Source organism: Staurois parvus, unplaced genomic scaffold, assembly GCF_062004578.1.
Source record: "Staurois parvus isolate SC_StPar_1 unplaced genomic scaffold, SC_StPar_1.0 ptg000578l, whole genome shotgun sequence".
NCBI lineage: Eukaryota > Metazoa > Chordata > Amphibia > Anura > Ranidae > Staurois > Staurois parvus.
This window is the reverse complement of record NW_028318374.1, coordinates 4,748,496-4,772,118: the sequence shown is the minus strand read 5'-3', so window position 1 is coordinate 4,772,118 and position 23,623 is coordinate 4,748,496. Positions and strand designations below refer to the sequence as shown.

The 23,623-nt window shown below is 48.0% G+C and overlaps 1 protein-coding gene and 1 pseudogene across 1 annotated transcript in view; both read right to left on the bottom strand.

The window, feature by feature from the left end:
• Positions 1-1,499, bottom strand: part of ACADM (acyl-CoA dehydrogenase medium chain) — a 44,969-nt gene extending 43,470 nt beyond the window's left edge. Inside the window, exon 1 of the mRNA XM_089692181.1 lies at positions 1,351-1,499. Within this exon, the coding sequence (XP_089548307.1) occupies positions 1,351-1,374 (24 nt within the window). The 5' untranslated portion in view covers positions 1,375-1,499. The remainder of the gene's footprint in view (positions 1-1,350) is intronic.
• A 16,981-nt stretch (positions 1,500-18,480) lies between these two features.
• On the bottom strand, positions 18,481-19,339 carry LOC149450228 (uncharacterized; annotated as a pseudogene).
• Positions 19,340-23,623: the final 4,284 nt, after the last annotated feature.

Sequence of the window (23,623 nt, the reverse complement as noted above, 5' to 3'; positions counted from 1 at the left end):
CCCGCCGCAGCGTCCCCCAGTCAGACCGCGACCCCGCCGCAGCGTCCCCCAGTCAGACCGCGACCCCGCCGCAGCGTCCCCCAGTCAGACCGCGACCCCGCCGCAGCGTCCCCCAGTCAGACCGCGACCCCGCCGCAGCGTCCCCCAGTCAGACCGCGACCCCGCCGCAGCGTCCCCCAGTCAGACCGCGACCCCGTCGCAGCGTCCCCCAGTCAGACCGTGACCCCGTCGCAGCGTCCTCCAGTCAGACCGTGACCCCGCCGCAACGTCCTCCAGTCAGACCGTGACCCGCTGCAACATCTAATGCACACTGTAAAAAGCTCACAGTGTGCAGTGAAATTAGAGTACACCATTTCAGTACAGGAGAGAAGCTTCCATTGAAATATATAGGCTGCAACTTGTCATGTGACTATGTGTCACAAGTCACATGGCAAGTTACTCAAGTGTAAACAGAGCCTTGTCCAGGAGCCAATGAACCTACCAGGATGTCTTTGGAGCGTGGGAAGAAACCCACGCAGGCACAGGGAGAACATGCAAACACCAGGCAGGTAAGCCACTGCTGCGACTTTTCATGCTGTGTGACACAGAAAGTTGCACGACAAGTCAAAACACATTCATTTCAATGGCAACGTCCAAATGGCTGTGACAAAAAAAGAAAAAAAAATTGTTTCTGCATTTTCCTTGCGACACGAGCGCCATAGACTGCAATGTTAAAATGACAAAAGTCGCACAGAAGTGGTTTCTTAGTGACCCGAGTGGGTTTTGTGAATGCAGTTATATGTGTCACACTCTGCAATGTTATGATTTGCCGCAGCCAAAGTCGCACTGGAAGTCACATGACTTTGGGGTGGCAGCGGTGTGCGCAGAGCCTACAGCAACGTGACCAGTAAAATAACGACTGCCACCCAACATGCATTGCGTGTTTTGCTGCCATTTGGAATCAGAGACAGAACTGTGCCAATCCTGTCCGCCATTCAAAAATCGCTAAGTGCGCACGGGACTGGAACGCATTTATTCTGCACAGGTCAGCCCGCCGTACATGCGACAAATGCCCCAAAACGAGCGCCAACACCATTCTCGGTCACAGAGCTTAACACGTGTTTTGGATCATTTCTTGCATTTTTTTTGTCATGTGCAAAAATGCGTGTTTGCTGGCGGCTAATATCCGCGACGCACGTTCCAGTACCACACAGATGCTTACCGCATGAAAACTGCGAGTACACGCACGACAAGACGCACTGCTGGCAAATCACTTGGAACACTCAGCTGTGAATGAGCCCCAAAGGATTCTCCCATCTGTGAGGAAAACAAAACATGGCCAGAGAGGTGTGTCCTCCTCCCTCAACTTACCCTAGACACCCTGAGAGCAGACATGACAGCACCCTCCAGGCTCCACTCAGCTACAAAGGACGTTCGGAGACGTCAAGGCCACCTGACAAACAAGCTGGGTCACGTGCCTGGGTTATATGCTTTGTATAAGCCCCTTCTCCGGCGCTTAGAAACATCATCATATTCCACGGCGGCCATCTTGGTTTCTGGCAGCGCCCGGTTTTCTTGTCTCTGCTGCCACCTAAAGGACATGAGGAGTAGTGTCCTGTGCACTGTACTGGGGGCTGCGATGTCCTGCTCTGTGAGGGAGAGGGGAGGGGGGAGTGTTAACCACTTGCCCTCCAGAGAGGAGGGCAACAACTGGGCACTATTCCTCCCACTGACACCAACGATGGGGCACTATTCCTCCCACTGGCACCAACGATGGGGCACCATTCCTCCCACTGGCACCAACGATGGGGCACCATTCCTCCCACTGGCACCAACGATGGGGCACCATTCCTCCCACTGGCACCAACGATGGGGCACCATTCCTCCCACTGGCACCAACGATGGGGCACCATTCCTCCCACTGGCACCAACGATGGGGCACCATTCCTCCCACTGGCACCAATGATGGAGCAATATTCCTTCCATTGGCACCAAGGAAGGGGTACAATCCCTTCCCCTAATACCAAGAGATGCTTTGTTTACTCTCACTGATGCCGGGACAATTTGTATTCCCAATTGCCGCAGTCCGGTCCCCCACAGTCTGATGGACAGTAAACTGGCTCTATGTTTAGAAAATTTGAAGACTGGATTGCACAGGAATCAGAGGAATGCGGACCATGTTCCTGTGTGATTCAGGTGTGAACTGGCCCTTGGGGCCCATTCAAAACAGATGCAGTTGGATGCATTTTTGCGCTCCAACTTCAAAGACGGTCCAACAATCCAGGATGTCTTATGGACATAGTTCACACTATTGCAGTGGAAATAAGTCCAGCAAGCTGCATCTGTCTGCACTGTAAATTCATATATACAGTCAGTTCCATAAATATTGGGACATCAACCCAATTCTAACATTTTTGGCTCTATACACCACCACAATGGATTTGAAATGAAACGAGCAAGATGTGTTTTAACTGCAGACGGTCAGCTTTAATTTGAGGGTATTTACATCCAAATCAGGTGAACGGTGTAGGAATTACAACAGTTCGCATATGTGCCTCCCACTTGTTAAGGGACCAAAAGTAATGGGACAGAATAATAATCATAAATCAAACTTTCACTTTTTAATACTTGGTTGCAAATCCTTTGCAGTCAATTACAGCCTGAAGTCTGGAACGCATAGACATCACCAGACGCTGGGTTTCATCCCTGGTGATGCTCTGCCAGGCCTCTACTGCAACTGTCTTCAGTTCCTGCTTGTTCTTGGGGCATTTTCCCTTCAGTTTTGTCTTCAGCAAGTGAAATGCATGCTCAATCGGATTCAGGTCAGGTGATTGACTTGGCCATTGCATCACATTCCACTGCTTTCCCTTAAAAAACTCTTTGGTTGCTTTTGCAGTATGCTTTGGGTCATTGTCCATCTGCACTGTGAAGCGTCCAATGAGTTGTGAAGCATTTGGCTGAATATGAACAGATAATATTCCCGAAACACTTCAGAATTCATCCTGCTGCTTTTGTCAGCAGTCACATCATCAATAAATACAAGAGAACCAGTTCCATTGGCAGCCATACATGCCCACGCCATGACACTACCACCACCATGCTTCACTGATGAGGTGGTATGCTTAGGATCATGAGCAGTTCCTTTCCTTCTCCATACTCTTCTCTTCCCATCACTCTGGTACAAGTTGATCTTGGTCTCATCTCACTTTTGGTCCCTTAACAAAGTGGGAGGCACATATGCAAACTGTTGTAATTCCTACACCGTTCACCTGATTTGGATGTAAATACCCTCAAATTAAAGCTGACAGTCTGCAGTTAAAGCACATCTTGTTCGTTTCATTTCAAATCCATTGTGGTGGTGTATAGAGCCAAAAATGTTAGAATTGGGTTGATGTCCCAATATTTATGGACCTGACTGTATGTACTGCAATAGTGTGAACTATGCCCATAAGACAGCCTGGATTGTTGGACCATCTTTGAAGTTGGAGCGCAAAAAATGCATCCAACTGCATCTGTTGTGAATGGGCCCCAAGGGCCGGTTCACACCTGAATCACAGAGGAACGTGGTCCATATTCCTGTGCAATTGAGCTTGGTGCAATTTTCAGTCCAATCAGCTGGACAACGCACTGAAAAATGCACGAAAAATCAGATTGCATTGTACTGTGGTACCAGATGATGCAATGCGGGCAAACGCACTGTATTTGCTGGATTTTTGTATGAATAATACATTGTCAACCGGGGCAGATTGCACACCCCGTGCATTTTGAAAGCAGCACAGGAAACACGCACAGAACGCAGGTTACTCGCACTGTGTTCTGGTGTGAACAAACCCAAAAACAAAAACACGCAAATCCTGCGGCATTCATGCGATGTGGTGCGGGTGTCAATGTTAATTTAATAACACCCCGAAACAGATTGCCAGAAATCATATTGCATGGATGAGAACACCCACACAATGCGATTCAAGAGCGGTTTTAAAAAAAAAGGGTCCTGCACCTTTTTCAGCGGCTCAAATCGCACCGTACAGACATTGCATGTAATTTGCATGGCAATTCAGTTGCGATTACTGTGCGAAATACATTCGGTGTCCTGCACCACATTAGTGTGAACCCCTTCCAAAGGAGGACTATGCTGAAGGCTAGGTGCCCATTCATACCGGTCCAACTTGTCATGCAATTTGATAGTTTCAAATTGCACGACAAGTCACACCCTATTGTCCACAATTGAAGCGTTCATACTGGTCCGATTCCGACTTTGTTGGAGTCACACCTATTTTGAAAGTGACAAATCGCACCTGAAGTCACACTGACATTCTACTTTGAAATCATGTGGCTGTAAGTGAAGTCGCACAATTTTAAAGTTGGATTGGTGTGACCGAGGCCTAAGCGGCAAGGTTGGAGGAGGCAATTGAGAATTGCTTGTTTCCTGTGGGCGTGAACACGCCGTGCTGATGTGATTATCTGTTTACACATCGAACAAAGTCCTCCGAAAAAAAAAAAAGACAAAAAAAAAAACTTCCGCGCACAAAATGTCCACATACATAAACAATGAACAGTTGGAAGATCTGACAGTTGCCGTGGTAACCGAAGTTGCTTTAACTACATAAAGTAGCAAACATTAATTTCCATTCACCAAGTGGGTCGATTTTTTTTGCTGGTTTGGTGAAATCTCTTTTTCTGAAATACAAATCAGGGCTAAGGAAAAAAATAAAATAAAACCGCAAACAAAATCTGACAGACTTAATCATGGCCACACAGGCCTCAACTTATGCAATTGCTGTGCGATCCGATCAAAACGATCAGCAAACAATCGAATAGCCATAACTTTCATTCTGATTGATTTAGACTCAATTTTGATTGGATTCGAAAACGTGTTAAATTTTTCTTTTAATAATATCAAATTGTTCAACATCGATCAGCAGCAGTGAGAGGCTTTGTTCATGAAGATAATCGCATCTTGATAGATGAGATTATTATTATACAGGATTTATATAGCGCTGACAGTTTGCTCAGCGCTTTACATTATGGCGGGAGACAATACAGTAACAATACGATTCAATACAAGAGGGGTTCGAGGGCCCTGCTCCTTGGAGCTTACAATCTAGGAGGGAGGGGATAGTGGTACAGGAGGAAATAGCTGTGGGGGATGGAGTGGTAGGAAGAGTGGAGGAGATCGGGAATTAGATGAGGGTGGGGTAGGCTTCCCTGAAGAGATTGGTTTTCAGAGTGTGCCTAAAAGGTGAGCAGAGTAGGTGATAGTCTGATGGATTGGGGTAGGGAGTTCCAGAGTATGGGTGACACCCTGGAGACGAGCATGGGAGGAGGAGACAAGGGAGCTAGAGAGTAGGAGGTCTTGTGAGGAGCGGAGAGTACGTTTTGGGTGGTATTTGGAGACAAGATCGGTGATGTAGTTTGGGACAGAATTATGAACAGCTTTGTACGTCAGTGTTTTGAATTTTATCCGTTGGGCAGTCGGGAGCCAGTGGAGGGATTGGCGGAGGGGGGTGGCGGATACGGAGCGGTTAGTAAGGTGGATGAGTCTGGCTGCAGCATTCAAGATAGACTGAAGTGGGGATAGTCTGCGGTGAGGTAGGCCAGTGGAGGAGGGAGTTACAGTAGTCGAGGCGGGATATAATAAAGGGAGTGAATGAGTTGCTTAGTGGTTTCCAGGGTTAGGAACGGTTGTATTTTGGAGATTTTGCGAATGTATGCTCACAAGATGTCGCAGGCCTGTCAGCGGTGGCTAGAACGGGAGCAGGCCCGCACCTCAGAGGAAATCATTCAAGCTTTCCTGAAGGAGCAATTCTACAACCAATGTCTGGCAGAGGTGCGCGGATGGGTAAGAGAAAAAGCCCCTACCACCCTTGCAAAGGCCGCTGCCCTGGCCGACGAGATCCTGGCTATCAAACCACATTGGAAACGGTAGGCCCCTGAGCCGCCAAGGGCCTCGCCCCCCACCACCTCTGCCAAAACGGGCCCCCCCACCTACCACTGCCAACCCCACAGGACTGCCACCCAGGGCCCAGTTCACAGGGCCACCCATGGACCGCTGCTGCTACAGGGTCCTAGCCAACTGCCCCACCTCCCGAACCTGTCGCTTCCACTACCTGGAACCCCATCCTGCAGAGGAACCACTGCCCCCACCTCTCAGCGAATGGATGAGCCCCCCAGAAGCCAACCACTCCCGGGGGGTTTACAGTGTCCACCCCCCGGGGGCTACATACCCCGCCAAGAAACAATGCCACCTGTAGGCCATGTGGGTGGACGGGCAACCCGCCAATCGGTTTTCAGGACACGGGGCCTTCTTGACCCTCGCCGACCCCCAAGTGGTCCGGCCAGAAGCCATCCAACCTGGCCCTGGATTTGCAATCGAGCTGGCAGGAGGAGCCAGACATCATATCCCCAGAGCATCCGTACACCTCGACTATGGGTTCGGGGAGCAACAGTACCAGATTGGCATCACGGGCGGCCTCCCGGCAGATGTTCTGCTCGAAACGACCTAGGGGAGCTACGATGCCAGTACGCCGGGGTGGTGACCCGGAGCCAAGCAGGTCGAGGTCCTCCTACAGACGGAACCCCCATGGGACCTCCCCCCAGCATGGACTCGGTGAGTAACCCGCCCACCTAACCCAGACCTTTCCCTGACCTGGGACCGGGAGACCTTTAAGCAGGAGGTAGCCACAGTCCCCACCTTGACTAAGTTTAGGACCCAGGCCACCGCAGGACGGCAGGAAGGGGGTGGAGACCAGCTTTGGTGGGAGCAGGGGCTGTTGTACCACGAGGCAGGCCCAAGCCACCCAGTTACATTCTCAAGCTGTGGGAAAGGTTGACCCGCCTGGCCACCATGGCCCATGGCCCATGGCCACCTCCGGGCGGCCTAAACGGGCCAGAAGGTATGGTACGACCGCAAGGCACGCGGTAGCGAGTTCACCGAAGGGCAGCAGGTGCTCAACATAGTCCCCCAACCCCCAGAACAAGCTCCAGCACACCTGGGAAGGGCCCTACAAGGTCCTTCGCAAGTTAGACAAGACTAGTTACATCATTAGTCTCGACACACGCGACCGCCAGCAGCGCACGGTCCACATCAACATGTTGAAAGAGTACCAAAACCGGACTCTACCCGTGCTAGCCATCTGCCCCGCCCCCACAGGCGGAGAAGATGAGGGAGCCCTGCCTGATCTCCTGCAAGCCACCAACCCCCTAGATAACCGGGTTAGCCCTCCACCACGTGGAGACTCAGTCAGAAACCCATCCAGCAGGCCCCATACCGAGTCCCCGAAGCCGTGAAGGCGGCCATCTGGGCAGAGCTCTCCGAGATGCTCCAGCTGGGCATCATCCAACCCTCCCGCAGTCCTTGGGCCTCCCTGGTGGTGCTCGTTCCAAAGAAAGATGGGAGCACCCAGCTTTGCGTGGACTACCAGAGGTTGAACGACTACACTGTCAGTGATGCCTACCCCATGCCCAGCATAGGCGACCTGCTGGACCGTCTAGCCAGGGCCTGATACATTAGCACCCTAGACCTCAGCAAGGGTTACTGGCAAATCGCCCTCACAAAGGAGGGCGTTGAGCGCTCCGCCTTCATTACCCCGTTCGGCCTGTACGAATTCCTCGTCATGTCCTTCAGCATGAAAAACGCTCCCGCCACCTTTCAACGGGTCGTGGACCAGCTACTAGAGGGATGCCAGGAGTTTGCGTGCGCCTACCTAGATGACATAGCCATGTTTAGCGACACGTGGGAGGAGCACCTGGCCCACGTGGGGGCCATTCTGGACCGCATCTGCAGGGCTGGGCTCACAGTGAGACCAGACAAATGCCAGTTGGGCATGGCTGAGGAACAGTACCTTGGGCACAGAGTGGGGGGTTGGGAGAAAAAAAAAAAAAAACACTGAAACATGAGCCAGCCAAGGTTCAGGCAATTTATGACTGGCCCACCCCCCAGACCAGGAAGCAAGTGATGGCCTTCCTCAGCACTGCTGGCTATTACCGTAAATTTGTACCTAATTTCAGCTCCACGGCCCAGCCCCTGACCGACCTGACCCGGAAGAACAGCCCCAGGATGGTGAACTGGACCTCAGCCTGTGAGTGCCTTCCGTGCCCTCAAAACCGCCCTGGCAAGCAACCCCGTCCTGGCCGCCCCTGACCACAACAGACGCTTCCTTATGCAGACCGACGCCTCTGTCACAAACACGCTCATCCAAGATGGACGCGGTTCAACCATTTTGCTAACGGTATCCATTTCTCCGTCAGGAATGGACTCACCACTGGTGGTGGGACTCACCTGCCATGTGGGCTGCAATACCAGGGCTGGCCAGCGGGTGCTCTCAGCAGCCAGAAGCTCACTCCTGCAATCAAGGAATCACCTGAGGCTGATTGCAGGAGGTGTATTTAAGGAGTGGCCAGGCCTGCAGTCAGTGCCTTGGTGTATGTTTCCCATGAGCCCCTGTACCTGCATCATATCTGCTTCCTGCCTGATCCTGTTTCTGCTTTGATCCTGACTCTGAACGAACGCCGCCTGTCCTGACCTCTGCTATTCCTGACCACTCTCCTGCCTGCTCCTTTGTGTCTTGTCTGCTCGATAGTTCCTGACCTGGCCTGCCTGACCACTCCACCTCACCAGCCCTGACTGCTCTTGTCTGTGTTCATTCCGTTATCAGTTGGAGGTTTGGTTTTGTTATATTGTGCGTTTTATATTTCTGTATAACCTTTAATAAATTATATTGTTACACCATACGTGAGCCTGCGTTTCCCTGTGTCAGTCCACACACCTCTGGTCTTACTGGGAGCCCTGACACTCACTGAGAGGGACATTTTGGCCAGTGTGTGTGTGTACTGTTTATGGGTCACTGGCAGGCCAAGCTAGGTGCCGAGTGGTTTGTGAAGCTGTAACCTTTATCACCTAGGCAAGATAAGGCCAGTGTTCCTAAGAGAGCTGGAGTCCCACTGTCCTGAGAACCTGTGTAGTTTCACACATTGTAAAACAGAAAAGGAGCCTTCCCAGAAGTTGAAAGAAATGCTGACCTGATGAACCTAGGTGACAGAATTAGATTAATACTTCTCCAATCAAATTTTCCCCTATGTCTCATATCTTGGAATATGAGAGACCTACATAAAAACCGGACCCCTCGTCAGATGGCCAATGAGCAGACGAACAGTTTGATGGGTCACTCATTTATCTCGGGCCATCAGGCAAGCCGGAACATAGAACTCGCAAACCGTGCCACATAGAATTTCATAATTCATATCTAAATAATCTTCACGCTTATCGTCATAATAAAATACCTGTGGGTAGACTGTTGTGCAGCTGGAACGTTATGGAACAGAATATGAATTAGGAAAGATGTTGGCCCAAGTTTAGGGTCCCGCCTGCCGACCCCTCCCTGCACAAGGGATTGGTTTGTTACTTCAGAACCACCCCCTGCTGGGAAACCTTAAAACAGGCTGTCGGGCCTAAGAGAATTGAAGACGTCCCCCATTTTTCCATCGTAACAGCGGGAGATCAAAGCACCATTCTGCTCAAAAAAACCCCAAAAAAACTTGGATCTCCTTACATCAAAGGCTTACTGGCAAGTAACTTAACCCTTTAACTTCTGTTATCTCTTTGCTGTGCTATTTCCTGTATGTGTATAATATGTTACATCTTCTCTGTAAATATTTTATTGCACCTGTGACCCTTTTAGTAATAAATCTTTCTGAAAGTGTTGAACTGTTTCTATAGTTCTTAATTGCAATTTATGAATCCCTGCCTTTAAAGGAGACGCTACGGTTTGTTTAAACCTCTGTATAACCGGCCTGTGGACCGTTTTATACAGACGATTATTTCAATTATTATAGTGTTATAGCCATATTGTGAGTTTCCTCTTTCTCTGATCAAAAAGGAGGTGGTGGCAGTGTGAAGGGGTTAATTGCGTAATTAACCTGACCCAGTAACAATTGCTCAGGTCGCAGGTACATAGATTGTGGTCCATTAGCTGGAAAATCTTTGTGCAGGGTGCGGCTGGGCGTGGTATTGTTACGCACGTCACATCGCGGTTTGGATCGGCCAGTCCTTCAGTCACGAGTTTGGTGAGAAGGTCTGGGGTCTGACGCTGCGATCGTGACATATTGGTGGCAGCGATCGTGAAATTGTCGCATGTTGGTGGCGGTGATCTTGCGATCATTACAGCCTCCACCTACGGCCTAGGGGCTGTCCTCAGCCAAGTCAATGAGGCTGGGGAGGAACAGCCCGTTGCCTTCCTCAGCCGCAAACTACTGGACCGGGAAGTTGCTTATGCTACAGTGGAGAAGGAATGTCTGGCCATAGTCTGGGCCCTGAAGAAGCTACAGCCCTACCTGTACGGCCGGGAGTTCACCATTGTCACCGATCAAAACCCCCTCACATGGCTGAACTGGGTGTCAGGGGACAATGGGTGTCTCCTTTGGTGAAATTGGAGGGCAAGGCTCCACCTTTTGGTATAGACGGGGAAGCCAGCACCAAAATGCAGATGGCCTTTCCCGCCAGCAAGACCCACAGTAGCTAAGCTAGGGCCCAGAAGTGCCTTCAAGGGAACCCGGGTGGGCCCCCCTCCTTGCCGGCACCTGTGAAATGGGGGGGGCTTGGGGGGAGAGGAGTGTCACGATATAGGGACCCCTACCAAAATGGCCAAGTTCCATTCCGGTGGCTTCCCCCCTCCCGGCCAGCTGGCTGCATGTCCTCCACGGCCCTGGGTCATTTCCTGCACCAGCCCCTCTGATGTCCCCGGGGGTCCAGTGTCCTGGCCCCCTCGCTGTGTGCCGTCTCAAGCCAGATTCCTCTCTGTGGTCCAGTGATCACCCCCCCCCCCCACCTCTCATCCTTCCGCCGTGGGATGAGAGGTGAGGCTTTCATCACCCCTGCTACTATCTTCTCCCTCCGGGGCCGGAGAGGAGAAGGTGGTGAGACTCACACCTCTCCCGTAGGGATGTTCCAGGTTTACAGCATCTCGCTGACGCCACCTCAGCCCTGCCAGCAGTGCGGGCACGGGAAGTTCCCGCGCTTGCGAAAGTCCCTGGACAAAGGCCGCGCTCGCGAGAGGCGTGGCCCCTGTCCAGGGAGCGTGCCTCATTGCCGGGCAACAAGGCACACCAGCTCTGGCCCGCCCCGGTTACCTAGACGACCAGGGAGCGTCCCGCATCAGCTTAAGAAGCCGAGCGCTCCGGGTTGTTCACCACTGCGCCAGCCACTGAAGGTCCCACCGCAGCTGGGCTCCTTTGGGGGTCAGACTCTGCAGACCCCCCCCCCTAGCCAAACGGGGAACCGAACCCACAGCTGCCCAAGACCCCCAGTCCAGGGGAGGGATTGCTTGAAACGATCAATATTCTACAATTGTAAAAACAACCATATCTTAACGGATCAAACGGCTTCCCTATATACAGCATAGCGATCGAATCGGCTGTTGATTACTGGTGGCCATGCATGCTTCGGATTTTTTAATCCATTCAACATGCGATTCGAGTCTACAAAGAATCAAGTAGCCATAACTGATCACTATAGACTCAATTTAGATTGGATTTGACCAAATGGAGTTAATAATTGATCATTTTGCATCGATCAACAGCACCAAGATACTTTGATCATGAATATGATCGTATTTGATCGATCCGTTTAGAAGATTGCATGATTGACCTAGAGATGAGATTGATGACTTATGATCATAAGTGGGTAAAGATCAATTATTCCGATTGCAAGAGACTGATTATAAAAGAAAGTGATTGCTTATTGAAGCATGTATGCCCACTATAAAGATTGTTTATTCCTATGGGAATCATTTGAAAAATGAATTATTGAAGCATGTATGGCCTCCATAAAGATCATTTATTCCTATTAGAAGAGATAGATCAAAAAAGAAAAAAAACTATTTATCAAAGTGTGTACAGGCCACTATTGGATATAAGCCTACAGAGCTGGAGCCATCTGTGTTATAATATATCATTTGATTCTGTTCCAATCAAATACCCAACTCAACTTAAAATCCATTGTTCTGATTGGAAGAAAATGGATTAGAAAAAAAAAAAAAAAAAAAAAAAAAAAAAAAAAAAATTGTTCATTTATCGAAGCTTTTGCTGATCGGAAAAATCAATCAGTCAATCTTTTACTGAAGCATGTATGGCCACCATAAAGACAGTTTATTCCTACTGGAAGAGATTGATCAAAAAAAGAAAATAGATCATTTATCAACGTGTATATAGATGTAGACCAAAAAAGCTGAAGCCATCTTTTTAATAATATATGATTTTTTTCCAGTCAAATACTCGAAGCGTAAAAGACAGATCTGTAAAAGACTTAGGCCTCGTTTACATGGGCATACGTCAGCAGATTCTCTAGATGCCTTGTCCACACTGTACATATGGAGTGTATGGCACCAGCTTGCACTATTTTTTGGCAGCACACTGCAATGTAGAATGAATGGCACTGCATCACACACCATCACTGGTATCAGTGGAAGGAATAGTGCCCCTTTGTTGGGCGTCAGTGGGAAGAATAGTGCCTCATCATTGGATGTGAGTGGTAGGAATAGTACCCCATCGTTGGTTGTCAGTGGGAGAAACAGTGCCTCATCGTTGGATGTGAGTGGTAGGAATAGTACCCCATCGTTGGTTGTCAGTGGGAGAAACAGTGCCCCATCAGTGGGCGACAGTGGGAGGAACAGTGCCCCATCGGTGGGCGACAGTGGGAGGAACAGTGCCCCATCGGTGGGCGACAGTGGGAGGAACAGTGCCCCATCGGTGGGCGACAGTGGGAGGAACAGTGCCCCATCGGTGGGCGACAGTGGGAGGAACAGTGCCCCATCGGTGGGCGACAGTGGGAGGAACAGTGCCCCATCGGTGGGCGACAGTGGGAGGAACAGTGCCCCATCGGTGGGCGACAGTGGGAGGAACAGTGCCCCATCGGTGGGCGACAGTGGGAGGAACAGTGCCCCATCGGTGGGCGACAGTGGGAGGAACAGTGCCCCATCGGTGGGCGACAGTGGGAGGAACAGTGCCCCATCGGTGGGCGACAGTGGGAGGAACAGTGCCCCATCGGTGGGCGACAGTGGGAGGAACAGTGCCCCATCGGTGGGCGACAGTGGGAGGAACAGTGCCCCATCGGTGGGCGACAGTGGGAGGAACAGTGCCCCATCGGTGGGCGACAGTGGGAGGAACAGTGCCCCATCGGTGGGCGTCAGTGGGAGGAATAGTGCCCCATCGGTGGGCGTCAGTGGGAGGAATAGTGCCCCATCGGTGGGCGTCAGTGGGAGGAATAGTGCCCCATCGGTGGGCGTCAGTGGGAGGAATAGTGCCCCATCGGTGGGCGTCAGTGGGAGGAATAGTGCCCCATCGGTGGGCGTCAGTGGGAGGAATAGTGCCCCATCGGTGGGCGTCAGTGGGAGGAATAGTGCCCCATCGGTGGGCGTCAGTGGGAGGAATAGTGCCCCATCGGTGGGCGTCAGTGGGAGGAATAGTGCCCCATCGGTGGGCGTCAGTGGGAGGAATAGTGCCCCATCGGTGGGCGTCAGTGGGAGGAATAGTGCCCCATCGGTGGGCGTCAGTGGGAGGAATAGTGCCCCATCGGTTGTGTCAGCTGGAGGAATTGTGCCCCCTTGTTGGGTGTCAATGGGTGGAATAATGCCCCAAGGACCATGTAAAGGCAAGCAAAGGGCTACATCCGGACCATGGGCCACAGTTTGGAGACCATTGGACTAGACATTTAAGCCCATAAAATGTCCAAATAGAAGATCAATGGAGTGGAAGCCCAAATTGGATACTTCTTGGATGGAGTTGGATAGATGAATCATCCTACTTTGGTGCGAGTCCATGCCTAGGCAAGAAGGCTCCATGTCTTTCCCTCCATGACAGTATTACAGAGCACATAGCCCTGGTCACATTAGCTCCACCCCAAAAGGAGCTATAATGCATTTACCCTACCACAATCATAAACATGCATGTGTACATGGCCAATTTGGGTGGAAATTGAAAAACCCAACCAGTATGTTTTGGGCTGTGCAAGAAAAACAGAGCACCTGCAGGAATCTTTCTGCAAACATGGGAAGAGCAAACAAATTCCATGCAGACAATGTCTTATACATCCTTACATAATAAATATACCTAGAATTAAAGTACAAATATTGCTCTGTGTTTTGTAGACTTTTACTGCTACCTGTACGAGTATGACAGAAGAGAACAATGACAAAGTTGTAATGTGTGGGGGGAAAAAAAAAAAAAAAAATAGATGATGTTTTCCTAAATGGTTGTTTTTCCATCAGCGGGGAAAGGTACAAGCCATCCATGCAAGAAATTGTCATTTAGCTTGTAGCCAGGCCGCGGATATCAGTCTGCAGAAGTCTGGTGTCTGATGATCACACTGGCCTCACGGACTGAGCGTCTCCGCTCTCCTATAAGCCGCCTTTTATTATTTCCAGTAATAGACACTTTAGTGGGGATTGGGGTGACATCCAATATGTGTATATACTGGACAGCACTGGCTCACAGTATAGGCACTAATAACTGGCATGGAAGCGTTGTACAGCTCTGCATAGTAACCAATCAGCTTCCGATTTTATTGCCAAAGCTTAATTGAACAGACTGAAGTTAGAAGCTGATTGGTTATTATGCACAGTTGCACTAGATTCTGTGTGCTCCAGTCTTAGTAAATCCCCCCCATGTGAAATAAACTGGGCCATAGTCAAAATACGTCCATGATTGTAACTGGAATACCGGGGTTATGGTTGCAGCAATATGCCACAACTCCAGTATATTTTTTTCAGCCAGCGATTCCCTTTCTGTTAAGTGATCCTAGCAGCAGATTCACTGCTGGATCACTTTTAGAAGCAGAGGCGGACTGACAATTCATGGGGCCCCTGAGCAATAGGATCATGGGGCCCCTGTGTCCTTGCCCAAACTCAAAAAAGCCTATAAAAAAAAAAAAAAAAAGTGTACCAGAGGCATCTCATGGGGCCCCCTACTGACCCCGGGCGGTGCCAGGATTTCCAAATGGTCAGTCTGCCCCTGTTTAGAAGCAATGGGAGGGGTCCCCTGTAGCTGGCCAGCTAAGACCAGTCCTAGGTTGTTAATATGGTTCACATATATGTGTATACCAAACCTGCCAATAACCTCAGTACAGTGTATATGTGCATATGTTAAAGCCAAAAGCAGAATCATTGCTGTGATTTATGTCTTTGATTGTTATATGACATTTATATATTCATTGTGTTAGAAGCAGAAAAGGAAAATATGCCTTTAAGAGTTAGTATAAGGTGAGCCAATCACAGACAGCCTCACACTGTACAGAGCCTTAACCAATCCCAGCCAGGTTCACATTTATGCCTGTGTAAAACTCCCTGCTAGGATTTTCTAGAGACACATGCTCACCAGACAGAAGAGGAAACAGACAGTTCCAATCAGAAAAGCTTTATGGAAGTAGAGAAGGCCAAATAGGTATTTAATGCACTTGTGTGTTCCTCTATTGTTTAACAGTGCAGGTAGATCTGTGTCTAAAAACTGTTGTATGTGTTTACTTGTAGTTCCACCGAACTTATCGAACTTACGAATTAAACGAATCAAGTCACTGTAGAGTAATCTACCGAATTTATAAAGCCAAGTGCATTTATCAATCTATCGAAATATACAGAACAAATTTATCGAATCTATTGAACCTATCGAGATAAGCTATCGAATCAAACCACTGTATTATGAAAGAAGTAAGCTACTGTATGATAAATGAAACAAGCCATTGTAAGCAGTTATATGAAGAAGATTGAAGTTATTAAAGAAGTTAACTAAAGTATTCGGTGTGCTCATTAAACCTACTGCATCCATAGAGCGGCATTGGAGGAATTACAGAGTAAAGTCAGTCTAATCAACAAAGAAACAGCAATTGCATAATTTTTCTAATGCCACAGCGCACAAGGCACCAAAGGGTGCTGCGCCTGCCACATCCCCCCCCCCCCCCGCCGATTTCCGATGGTTCTTGACCTTACCTGGATGATTGGTGTGCCCAAGAACCAGGATCAGAAGGTCCATAAAGACATGGATGAGCGAGTTTGGGGTAGAGGAACTTGACTGTCCTACACAGAGTCCTGACCTCAATCCGATAAGACACCTTTGGGATGAGTTAGAGCAGAGACTGTAAGCCAGGCCTTCTCGTCTGACATCAGTGTCTGACCTCACAAATGTGCTTCTGGAAGAATGGTCAAACCTTCCCATAGACACCCTCCTAAACCTTGTGGACGGCCTTCCCAGAAGAGTTGAAGCTGTTATAGCTGCAAAGGGCGGGGCCAACTCAATATTGAACCCTACGGACTAAGACTGGGATGCCATTAAAGTTCATGTGCGTGCAAAGGCAGGCCGACCAATACTTTTACAATGTGTTACTGATCAGCAAGAATCTGCCTAACAGTATAAGTGTGACATGAATATGTATTTGGTATTTTGCGTCTATCTGAAACGGTTTCAAATACCAGTGCAGAAAACTGGATTTTTTCTACATACCTATAAAATCCATTAATTGGAGTACATTACAGGACACAGAGCAGGCTATTCATGACTATGTGAGTTATAGGCCATCTATAGGTGAATGGACACTGGCAGACCAATCAGAGGAGGTCCACCCTTATATAACCTCTCCTATACAGGAAGTACTTCAGTTTTTGTAGCAAGCAATGAAATTCCAGAAAGAGGGGCAGGACCTCTGTGTCCTGTGATGTACTCCAAGAAAGGGGATTTACAGGTAAGTATGTAGAAACAAATTCAGGTTTTCTTTATCGTACATCACGGGACACAGAGCAGGCTATTCATGATTATGTGGGATGTCCCAAAGCAATAAGAAATTTGAGGGGAGGGTAACACCATGATAGCCACCATCAATAATCCCTCAGGAGCTGCTCGCTGCCCGTAAAACACTGCGGCCAAAGGCAGAATTCTCTGCGGCTCTGCCAGCCACCTAGAAGAACCTTGTGAATGTGTGGTCATGTAGCGGCCTTGCAAACCTGAGCCACTAACACCTGATGGCAGATTGCCCAAGATGCCCCCACACTCCTGGTAGAGTGTGCCTTCACCCAAAAGGGTGGGACCTTACTTTTCAAATCATAGGCTTAAAATTATGAATTTGCAGATCCAATGTGAAATAGTGCCTGCCCCTACTTAGGCCCCTCTGGCAACACAAACAGAGCATCTGACCTCCTGACCTGTGCGGTCACCTTTAAGACCCTTTCAGCAGGAACCACATCCAAGGTATGCAGAGATCCTTCTCCTGCTGACTGAGGCCTAGAAAAGAATGAAGGCAGAACTATGTCCTGATTGAGATGAAAACCAGTAACCACCTTTGATAAAAAAAAAAAAAAAAAAAAAAAAAAAAAAAGTTGTTTGAGGTCACAACACCACCTTATGATGCAAAAACAGAAATAGTTCTCTGCAAGAAATAACTGCCAGCTCCAACACCCTTCTCGCAGAAGTGATTGTGTCACGGTCTGGGTCAGGTTCAGAGACCAGTTGCTATAGCAGTGTAAGGCTTACCTGAAACCAGCAGGATAGGTACACAGGCAGATCACCCTGGGAAATGACTCAGGCTCACATGAGGTGCGGGGTCTAAGCATTAACCGGTTTTCACCAGAGCTCCTAATGGTGGAGATGGATTTGGCTGTGTGTCAATACCAGGTCGCAGATCTCAGGATCACCCCACCAGGGAATGAGCAAGCCGATAACCGATAGTGGATCAAGCAGATTAGGGAGAAGCAGAGTCAAACAAGCCAAGGGTCAGTCACAGATGGTAGTGGATGAGGATGAGACAAAATCGTGGTCAGGAACATGCCAAAAGGATGGTAGCAGGAACAATAAGCAGGATATTGGCTGGTAAGGCACAATAGTCTGGCAACCAGGAAGTGCAGAGACATGGCTTTTATAGGAAGTTCATGGGAGGAGCAAGGAGTTCAAGGTTCAAAACAAAACAGGGCCAAGGCAGGATCATCCAAAGAATTGTCAAGGGAGCTGTCCAGCATTCCAGGTGGCTCAGTGAGAAGAAACATTGCCTCTCACCGCAGAAGGCCCAGGTTTGATTCCAGGCTCTGACAGATTGCCACTAGAAACAACACCTTATGAGTCAGCGGGACTAGTGGAAATCTCTCCAATAGGTTCAAATGGTAGTATTTACTAAACCTCCAAAACCAAGTTTAGGTCCCAAGGACACAAAGGCAACCTGACAGGAAGAGCAATACACATCACTAGTAAAAAGGTGCAGACCCAAGAGTGAGATGCAATGGGCCTCTAGAAAAAAAAAAAAACACAGGTCATGCTAAAACCTAGCCCTTAAAATGGTACCAACAGCCAATTTCTTCTGCAACCCTGTTTGAAGAAATGACAGAATCCTAGAAATCACATACTTTCATGGATGCCATTTGTGAACCTCACAACAGAAAATGTAAGTGTTTCAGGTTCTGTAATAAAGGTTTCTAGAGACTACCTTTCTAGCACCCAACATGATGGGGATGACAGAAACTGACACTTCCCTACCCGTCAGGATCTGAGTTTCAATAGCCACGCTGTCAAATTTAGCGACTGTAAAACTGGTTGCAATATAGGACCCTGAGACAACAGGTCTGGCCGCTGTGGCAGGGACCACGGCCCATCCACTGCCATCTTCACTATGTCCGCGTACCAGGCCCTCCTGGGCCAGGCCGAAGCAATCAGAATAACTGGAATAGACTCCTTCTGAATCCTGTGTAAGAGACGCGGAAGCAGCTGGACCGGAGGAAAGGCATAAATCAGTGAAAAGTGGTTCCAAAGAATCACCAAGGCATCTACCCCTGCTGCTCGAGGGTCCCTTACTCTGGACACAAAAAGGCCGACGTTGTTGTTGAACCTGGATACCAACAGATCTACATTTAGGCAACCCCACCGCCGGGCAGATTTCCTTGAAAACACTGGGATGCAAAGCCCCCCATTCCCTTGAAATCAACTGCCGGTGACTGAGATAATCCGCCTGCCAATTTTCCACACTTGGAATGAATACTGCTGACACACTTGGAATATATCTCTCTGCCCAGGTCAGAATGTAGTTCACCTCCTTCTGAGCACCTCGACTCCTGGTACCACCCTGGTGATTGACGAATGCCACTGCTGTGGCATTGTCGGATTGAATCCTTACAGGTCAACCCTGAAGCCTGGATGTCCAATACCTCAGAGCCAGTCTCACTGCTTGAAGCTCCAGAACATTGATGGGAAGAACCCTTTCCCGTGGAAGGCATGTTCCTTGAACTGTGGCCTCCTCCAGAATTGCCCCCAACCTGAAAGGCTGGCAACGGTGGTTACCAACTTCCACACCACTGGCCGAAAGGATCTTCCTTTCTCCAATGATCAAGTGAATATAAACCATATAAATGCTGCGCTACATTCAAAATTAAAGTGAATGTGGAATCCGATAATATAAATCAATATAGTGACAATATTATGTAAATAAATATATAAGTGCTTAATGATAACAAAAATTATCACATCAAACACCCCAAAAATTATAAAAACACAAACTTAAATCTATACGCATGTGCATAAAATACACATACATATAGTTATATCACACGTGCAAATGTGAAGTGAAATAATGGCTTATTAAACGCACAGAAAAACAAATCTATAAATGTTGAAGGTGAAAAAAATGTGAAGTGAAATAATTGCTTATTAAACGCACAGAAAGTCCAATTAAATGTTGAAGGTGAACAAAAATGATAACGGTGTTTCCAATAATACTGCAAAGTGACCACAGGTGAACCAAATCGTGCAGGTATCTGAGTGTAGATAGAGCTTGTGAATCCAACCACCTTCTGGATTAGCCTCTCACCTCATCCCTTCGACCCTTGCGGATCAAAGAGCAATAATGGATCCCTCTCACAGATCCTCCAGGTACCACAGCCTTCCAGAAACGCTTTTCAAATTTCAATAATCCCACTCAAGCTCTTCTCCAGGTATAGGTGAAACATCAATCCCTCAGAACAAAAAGAGGAATCCTCCCATAGTGTAGTATATTTATTTATTTATACCATAGGAACATAGGAACATAAACTTGTAGGTAGAAAATTCCACTTACATAGCAGCCAGTCCACATGAGACCCTCATGCTCTCAGATGAGGATAAATCTGTGTTGTTGGGTGTACAGCTGAATAACAGGTGTACCAAGATGGCCGCCACGCCGGAAATACGTCACCGCGCTTACGCCGACGCGTTACGTCACAATATCACGTGACTTCATCAGAGCCCTGATGAAGTCACGTGATATTGTGACGTAACGCGTCGGCGTAAGCGCGGTGACGTATTTCCGGCGTGGCGGCCATCTTGGTACACCTGTTATTCAGCTGTACACCCAACAACACAGATTTATCCTCATCTGAGAGCATGAGGGTCTCATGTGGACTGGCTGCTATGTAAGTGGAATTTTCTACCTACAAGTTTATGTTCCTATGTTCCTATGGTATAAATAAATAAATATACTACACTATGGGAGGATTCCTCTTTTTGTTCTGAGGGATTGATGTTTCACCTATACCTGGAGAAGAGCTTGAGTGGGATTATTGAAATTTGAAAAGCGTTTCTGGAAGGCTGTGGTACCTGGAGGATCTGTGAGAGGGATCCATTATTGCTCTTTGATCCGCAAGGGTCGAAGGGATGAGGTGAAAGGCTAATCCAGAAGGTGGTTGGATTCACAAGCTCTATCTACACTCAGATACCTGCACGATTTGGTTCACCTGTGGTCACTTTGCAGTATTATTGGAAACACCGTTATCATTTTTGTTCACCTTCAACATTTAATTGGACTTTCTGTGCGTTTAATAAGCAATTATTTCACTTCACATTTTTTTCACCTTCAACATTTATAGATTTGTTTTTCTGTGCGTTTAATAAGCCATTATTTCACTTCACATTTGCACGTGTGATATAACTATATGTATGTGTATTTTATGCACATGCGTATAGATTTAAGTTTGTGTTTTTATAATTTTTGGGGTGTTTGATGTGATAATTTTTGTTATCATTAAGCACTTATATATTTATTTACATAATATTGTCACTATATTGATTTATATTATCGGATTCCACATTCACTTTAATTTTGAATGTAGCGCAGCATTTATATGGTTTATATTCACTTGATCACTGGTATATGATTTAATGCTAGCAGCTGTTTGGGGTTCATATATTTAATTTGTATTATTTAAAACACTATATTTGGAGCGCAGGAGGGTCACACCACTATTGCTAATATCACTTCCTTTCTCCAAACTGTGAGTTATCAACCACCAATTCAGGCTCTGCCGCACCTCTGGAGACAGAGATATGCAGTAATCCAGGGCCGGAATCTTCTTGTTCCAAACAGACAGAATGTACCTTTACAGCGGTCTGGAGTGCAATTGGACATAGGGAATAGCCTAGAACAAGGACACCATTTTCCCCGACAACCTCATACAGAGCTGAATTGAAGGATACCTCTTGACTTTCAAACTGAAAACCTCATTCCTCAAGGCGCAACGTTTCCCTGGAGGCAGAAATACCTTTGTCTGAGCTGTGTCTAGGACCATCTCCAAATACTTCAGGCTCTGCACTGGTTCCAGGGCCAAACAAGTTGAGCACCAAGCCCAGCTGTCCCAGGATCTGCATTGTAAAAGGACCATATCCTGCTTCAGACCTAGCACTGACCAACCTCTGAGCAAGAGATCACCTAGATAACCTGTGACCGATACGCTCCGAGTTCTGAATAGCCCCAACACCAGAGCAAGAATTTTTGTGAAAACTCTGGGAGTCGGGGCCAGCCCAAATGGTAGTGCTATGAACTGGAAATACTGAGCCCCTACTGCAAACCACAGAACTATCTGGTGAGGAATGAATATCGGTTCATGCAGGTATGCATCCCTGATGTCTATGGATGCAAAAAAAATCCCTTTCCTGTAGTAAGGCTAGTACTGACCAAACCGATTCCATGCGAAAAGACCGGACATTTAGAAACTGATTTAGCCCCTTGAGGTCCAAATAGGGCCTTACATGCTCATTTGGTTTTGGGACTGTAAACAGATTTAAATAAAACCCCAGAAACCTTTTGTCCACTGGAGCCTCTGTGATCACTCACTAAGACATTAGGCAATCGGGTGCCTGAAACAAAGCTCTTCTTTTCTCTGGATTTATAGGTACATTTGATTTTAGAAACCGGGGAGGGGGAAAGACCCAAAATTCTAGTCTGTACCCCAGAGAAATCATGGAAATGGCCCATTTGTCTTGGATTAGAGCCCTCCACAAGATTCAAAAGCCTTCCCCCTATCCGAACGAGTGGGGGCGCCCGTTCATAAGGTGGCGGATTTTGGATCTGTCTTAGATGACTTTTGCACCCAGAGCCTCCTTGGGTTTTGATTCTGAGATCTATCTATGGAGGCTGGGACCTGTGTGTGGAAAAATGACTGCCTGGTAGATGAGGGCCCAGCAACCAAAACCCCTGACACCTTAAAAGGACATTTGGATTTCCTCTTAAAAAGGGCAGAAGACAACTTTTTCCCCCTGAAATCTTTGGGATATACTGTATATGCCCAAATTTTCCCCATGAAAGGGAAAACCTACCTACAATTTTCCGCATGGCAGTTCAGCCACAAAACCCTACACATGTGCACTGAAGAGGGCCAAGTGAGGAATTTGTTGAATTGAATCTTTAAGAACATCAACTGCAAAACATAAAGCACGCGGAACATCCTCCAAATCCTCAGCCGAGCATTCCCACTACACTGATGGTATTCCAAGCCATTGCTTGACACAGTCAGAAAGACAGCTGGCTGTGTGGCAGAACCGACCAGGGAGAAGGAGGCCTTAAAGAGAGATTCCAGCTTCTTATCTGCTGGATTCTTGAAAAACTGTACATTATCCACAGGACATGTTAAAGATTTATTCAGGGATGAAACAGCTGCATCCACTACAGGCAACCCCCATTTCTTAACAAACTTTTCTTCCATGGGGTAAAAAAAGAAAACCTCTGTGGTGGAACAAAAACAGTGTCTGGGTGATCCCAGTCAGCATACCCAATTTGCTCCAGAAGAGGATCCACCGGTAAGGCTTGAATACTCTGTGGAGGCTTCAAAGAACCCAGAGAAGAATAAGTAACCACAATAGTTTCTATCATGGTAGCCTGAATCCAGACCGTACCATATCAGTGAGGTCCTGGACTAAAAATCTCTGACACTGAGAGGCAGAGACCTCCTGCTTCTCCTCAGGCTGTGACTCTTCAGACAGAAATTCTACTGCCTGATCTTCCTCCAGCTCTTCCTCATCCTCAGGCCCCCCCTTACTGCTCCAGGATTGGTGGTTCTAGTGATGGGGATCTATCCCGCTTCTTAGTCCCTTGAGAAACCGATGCAATCATCCCAGCAATCTTATCTTCTAACCTTGCTAAGGCTGAAGCAAGATCATCCTTGGTTACATATGCTGAGGCAGATGCGCCAGTACTAGCCATAACACCAGATAGATGCAGCGGCTCAGACTGTCCAGTTGGTTCTGGCCTCTCATGAGAGGATATTACAGTAGAACTTTGGCTAGGCTCCCCAGGACCTGGCGGCGGCACATTAGTGCCCTTTCCTGCTGCACCTACCCCACGCCGCTTTCTGGAAGACATTACTTCAGATAGCCTAAAACC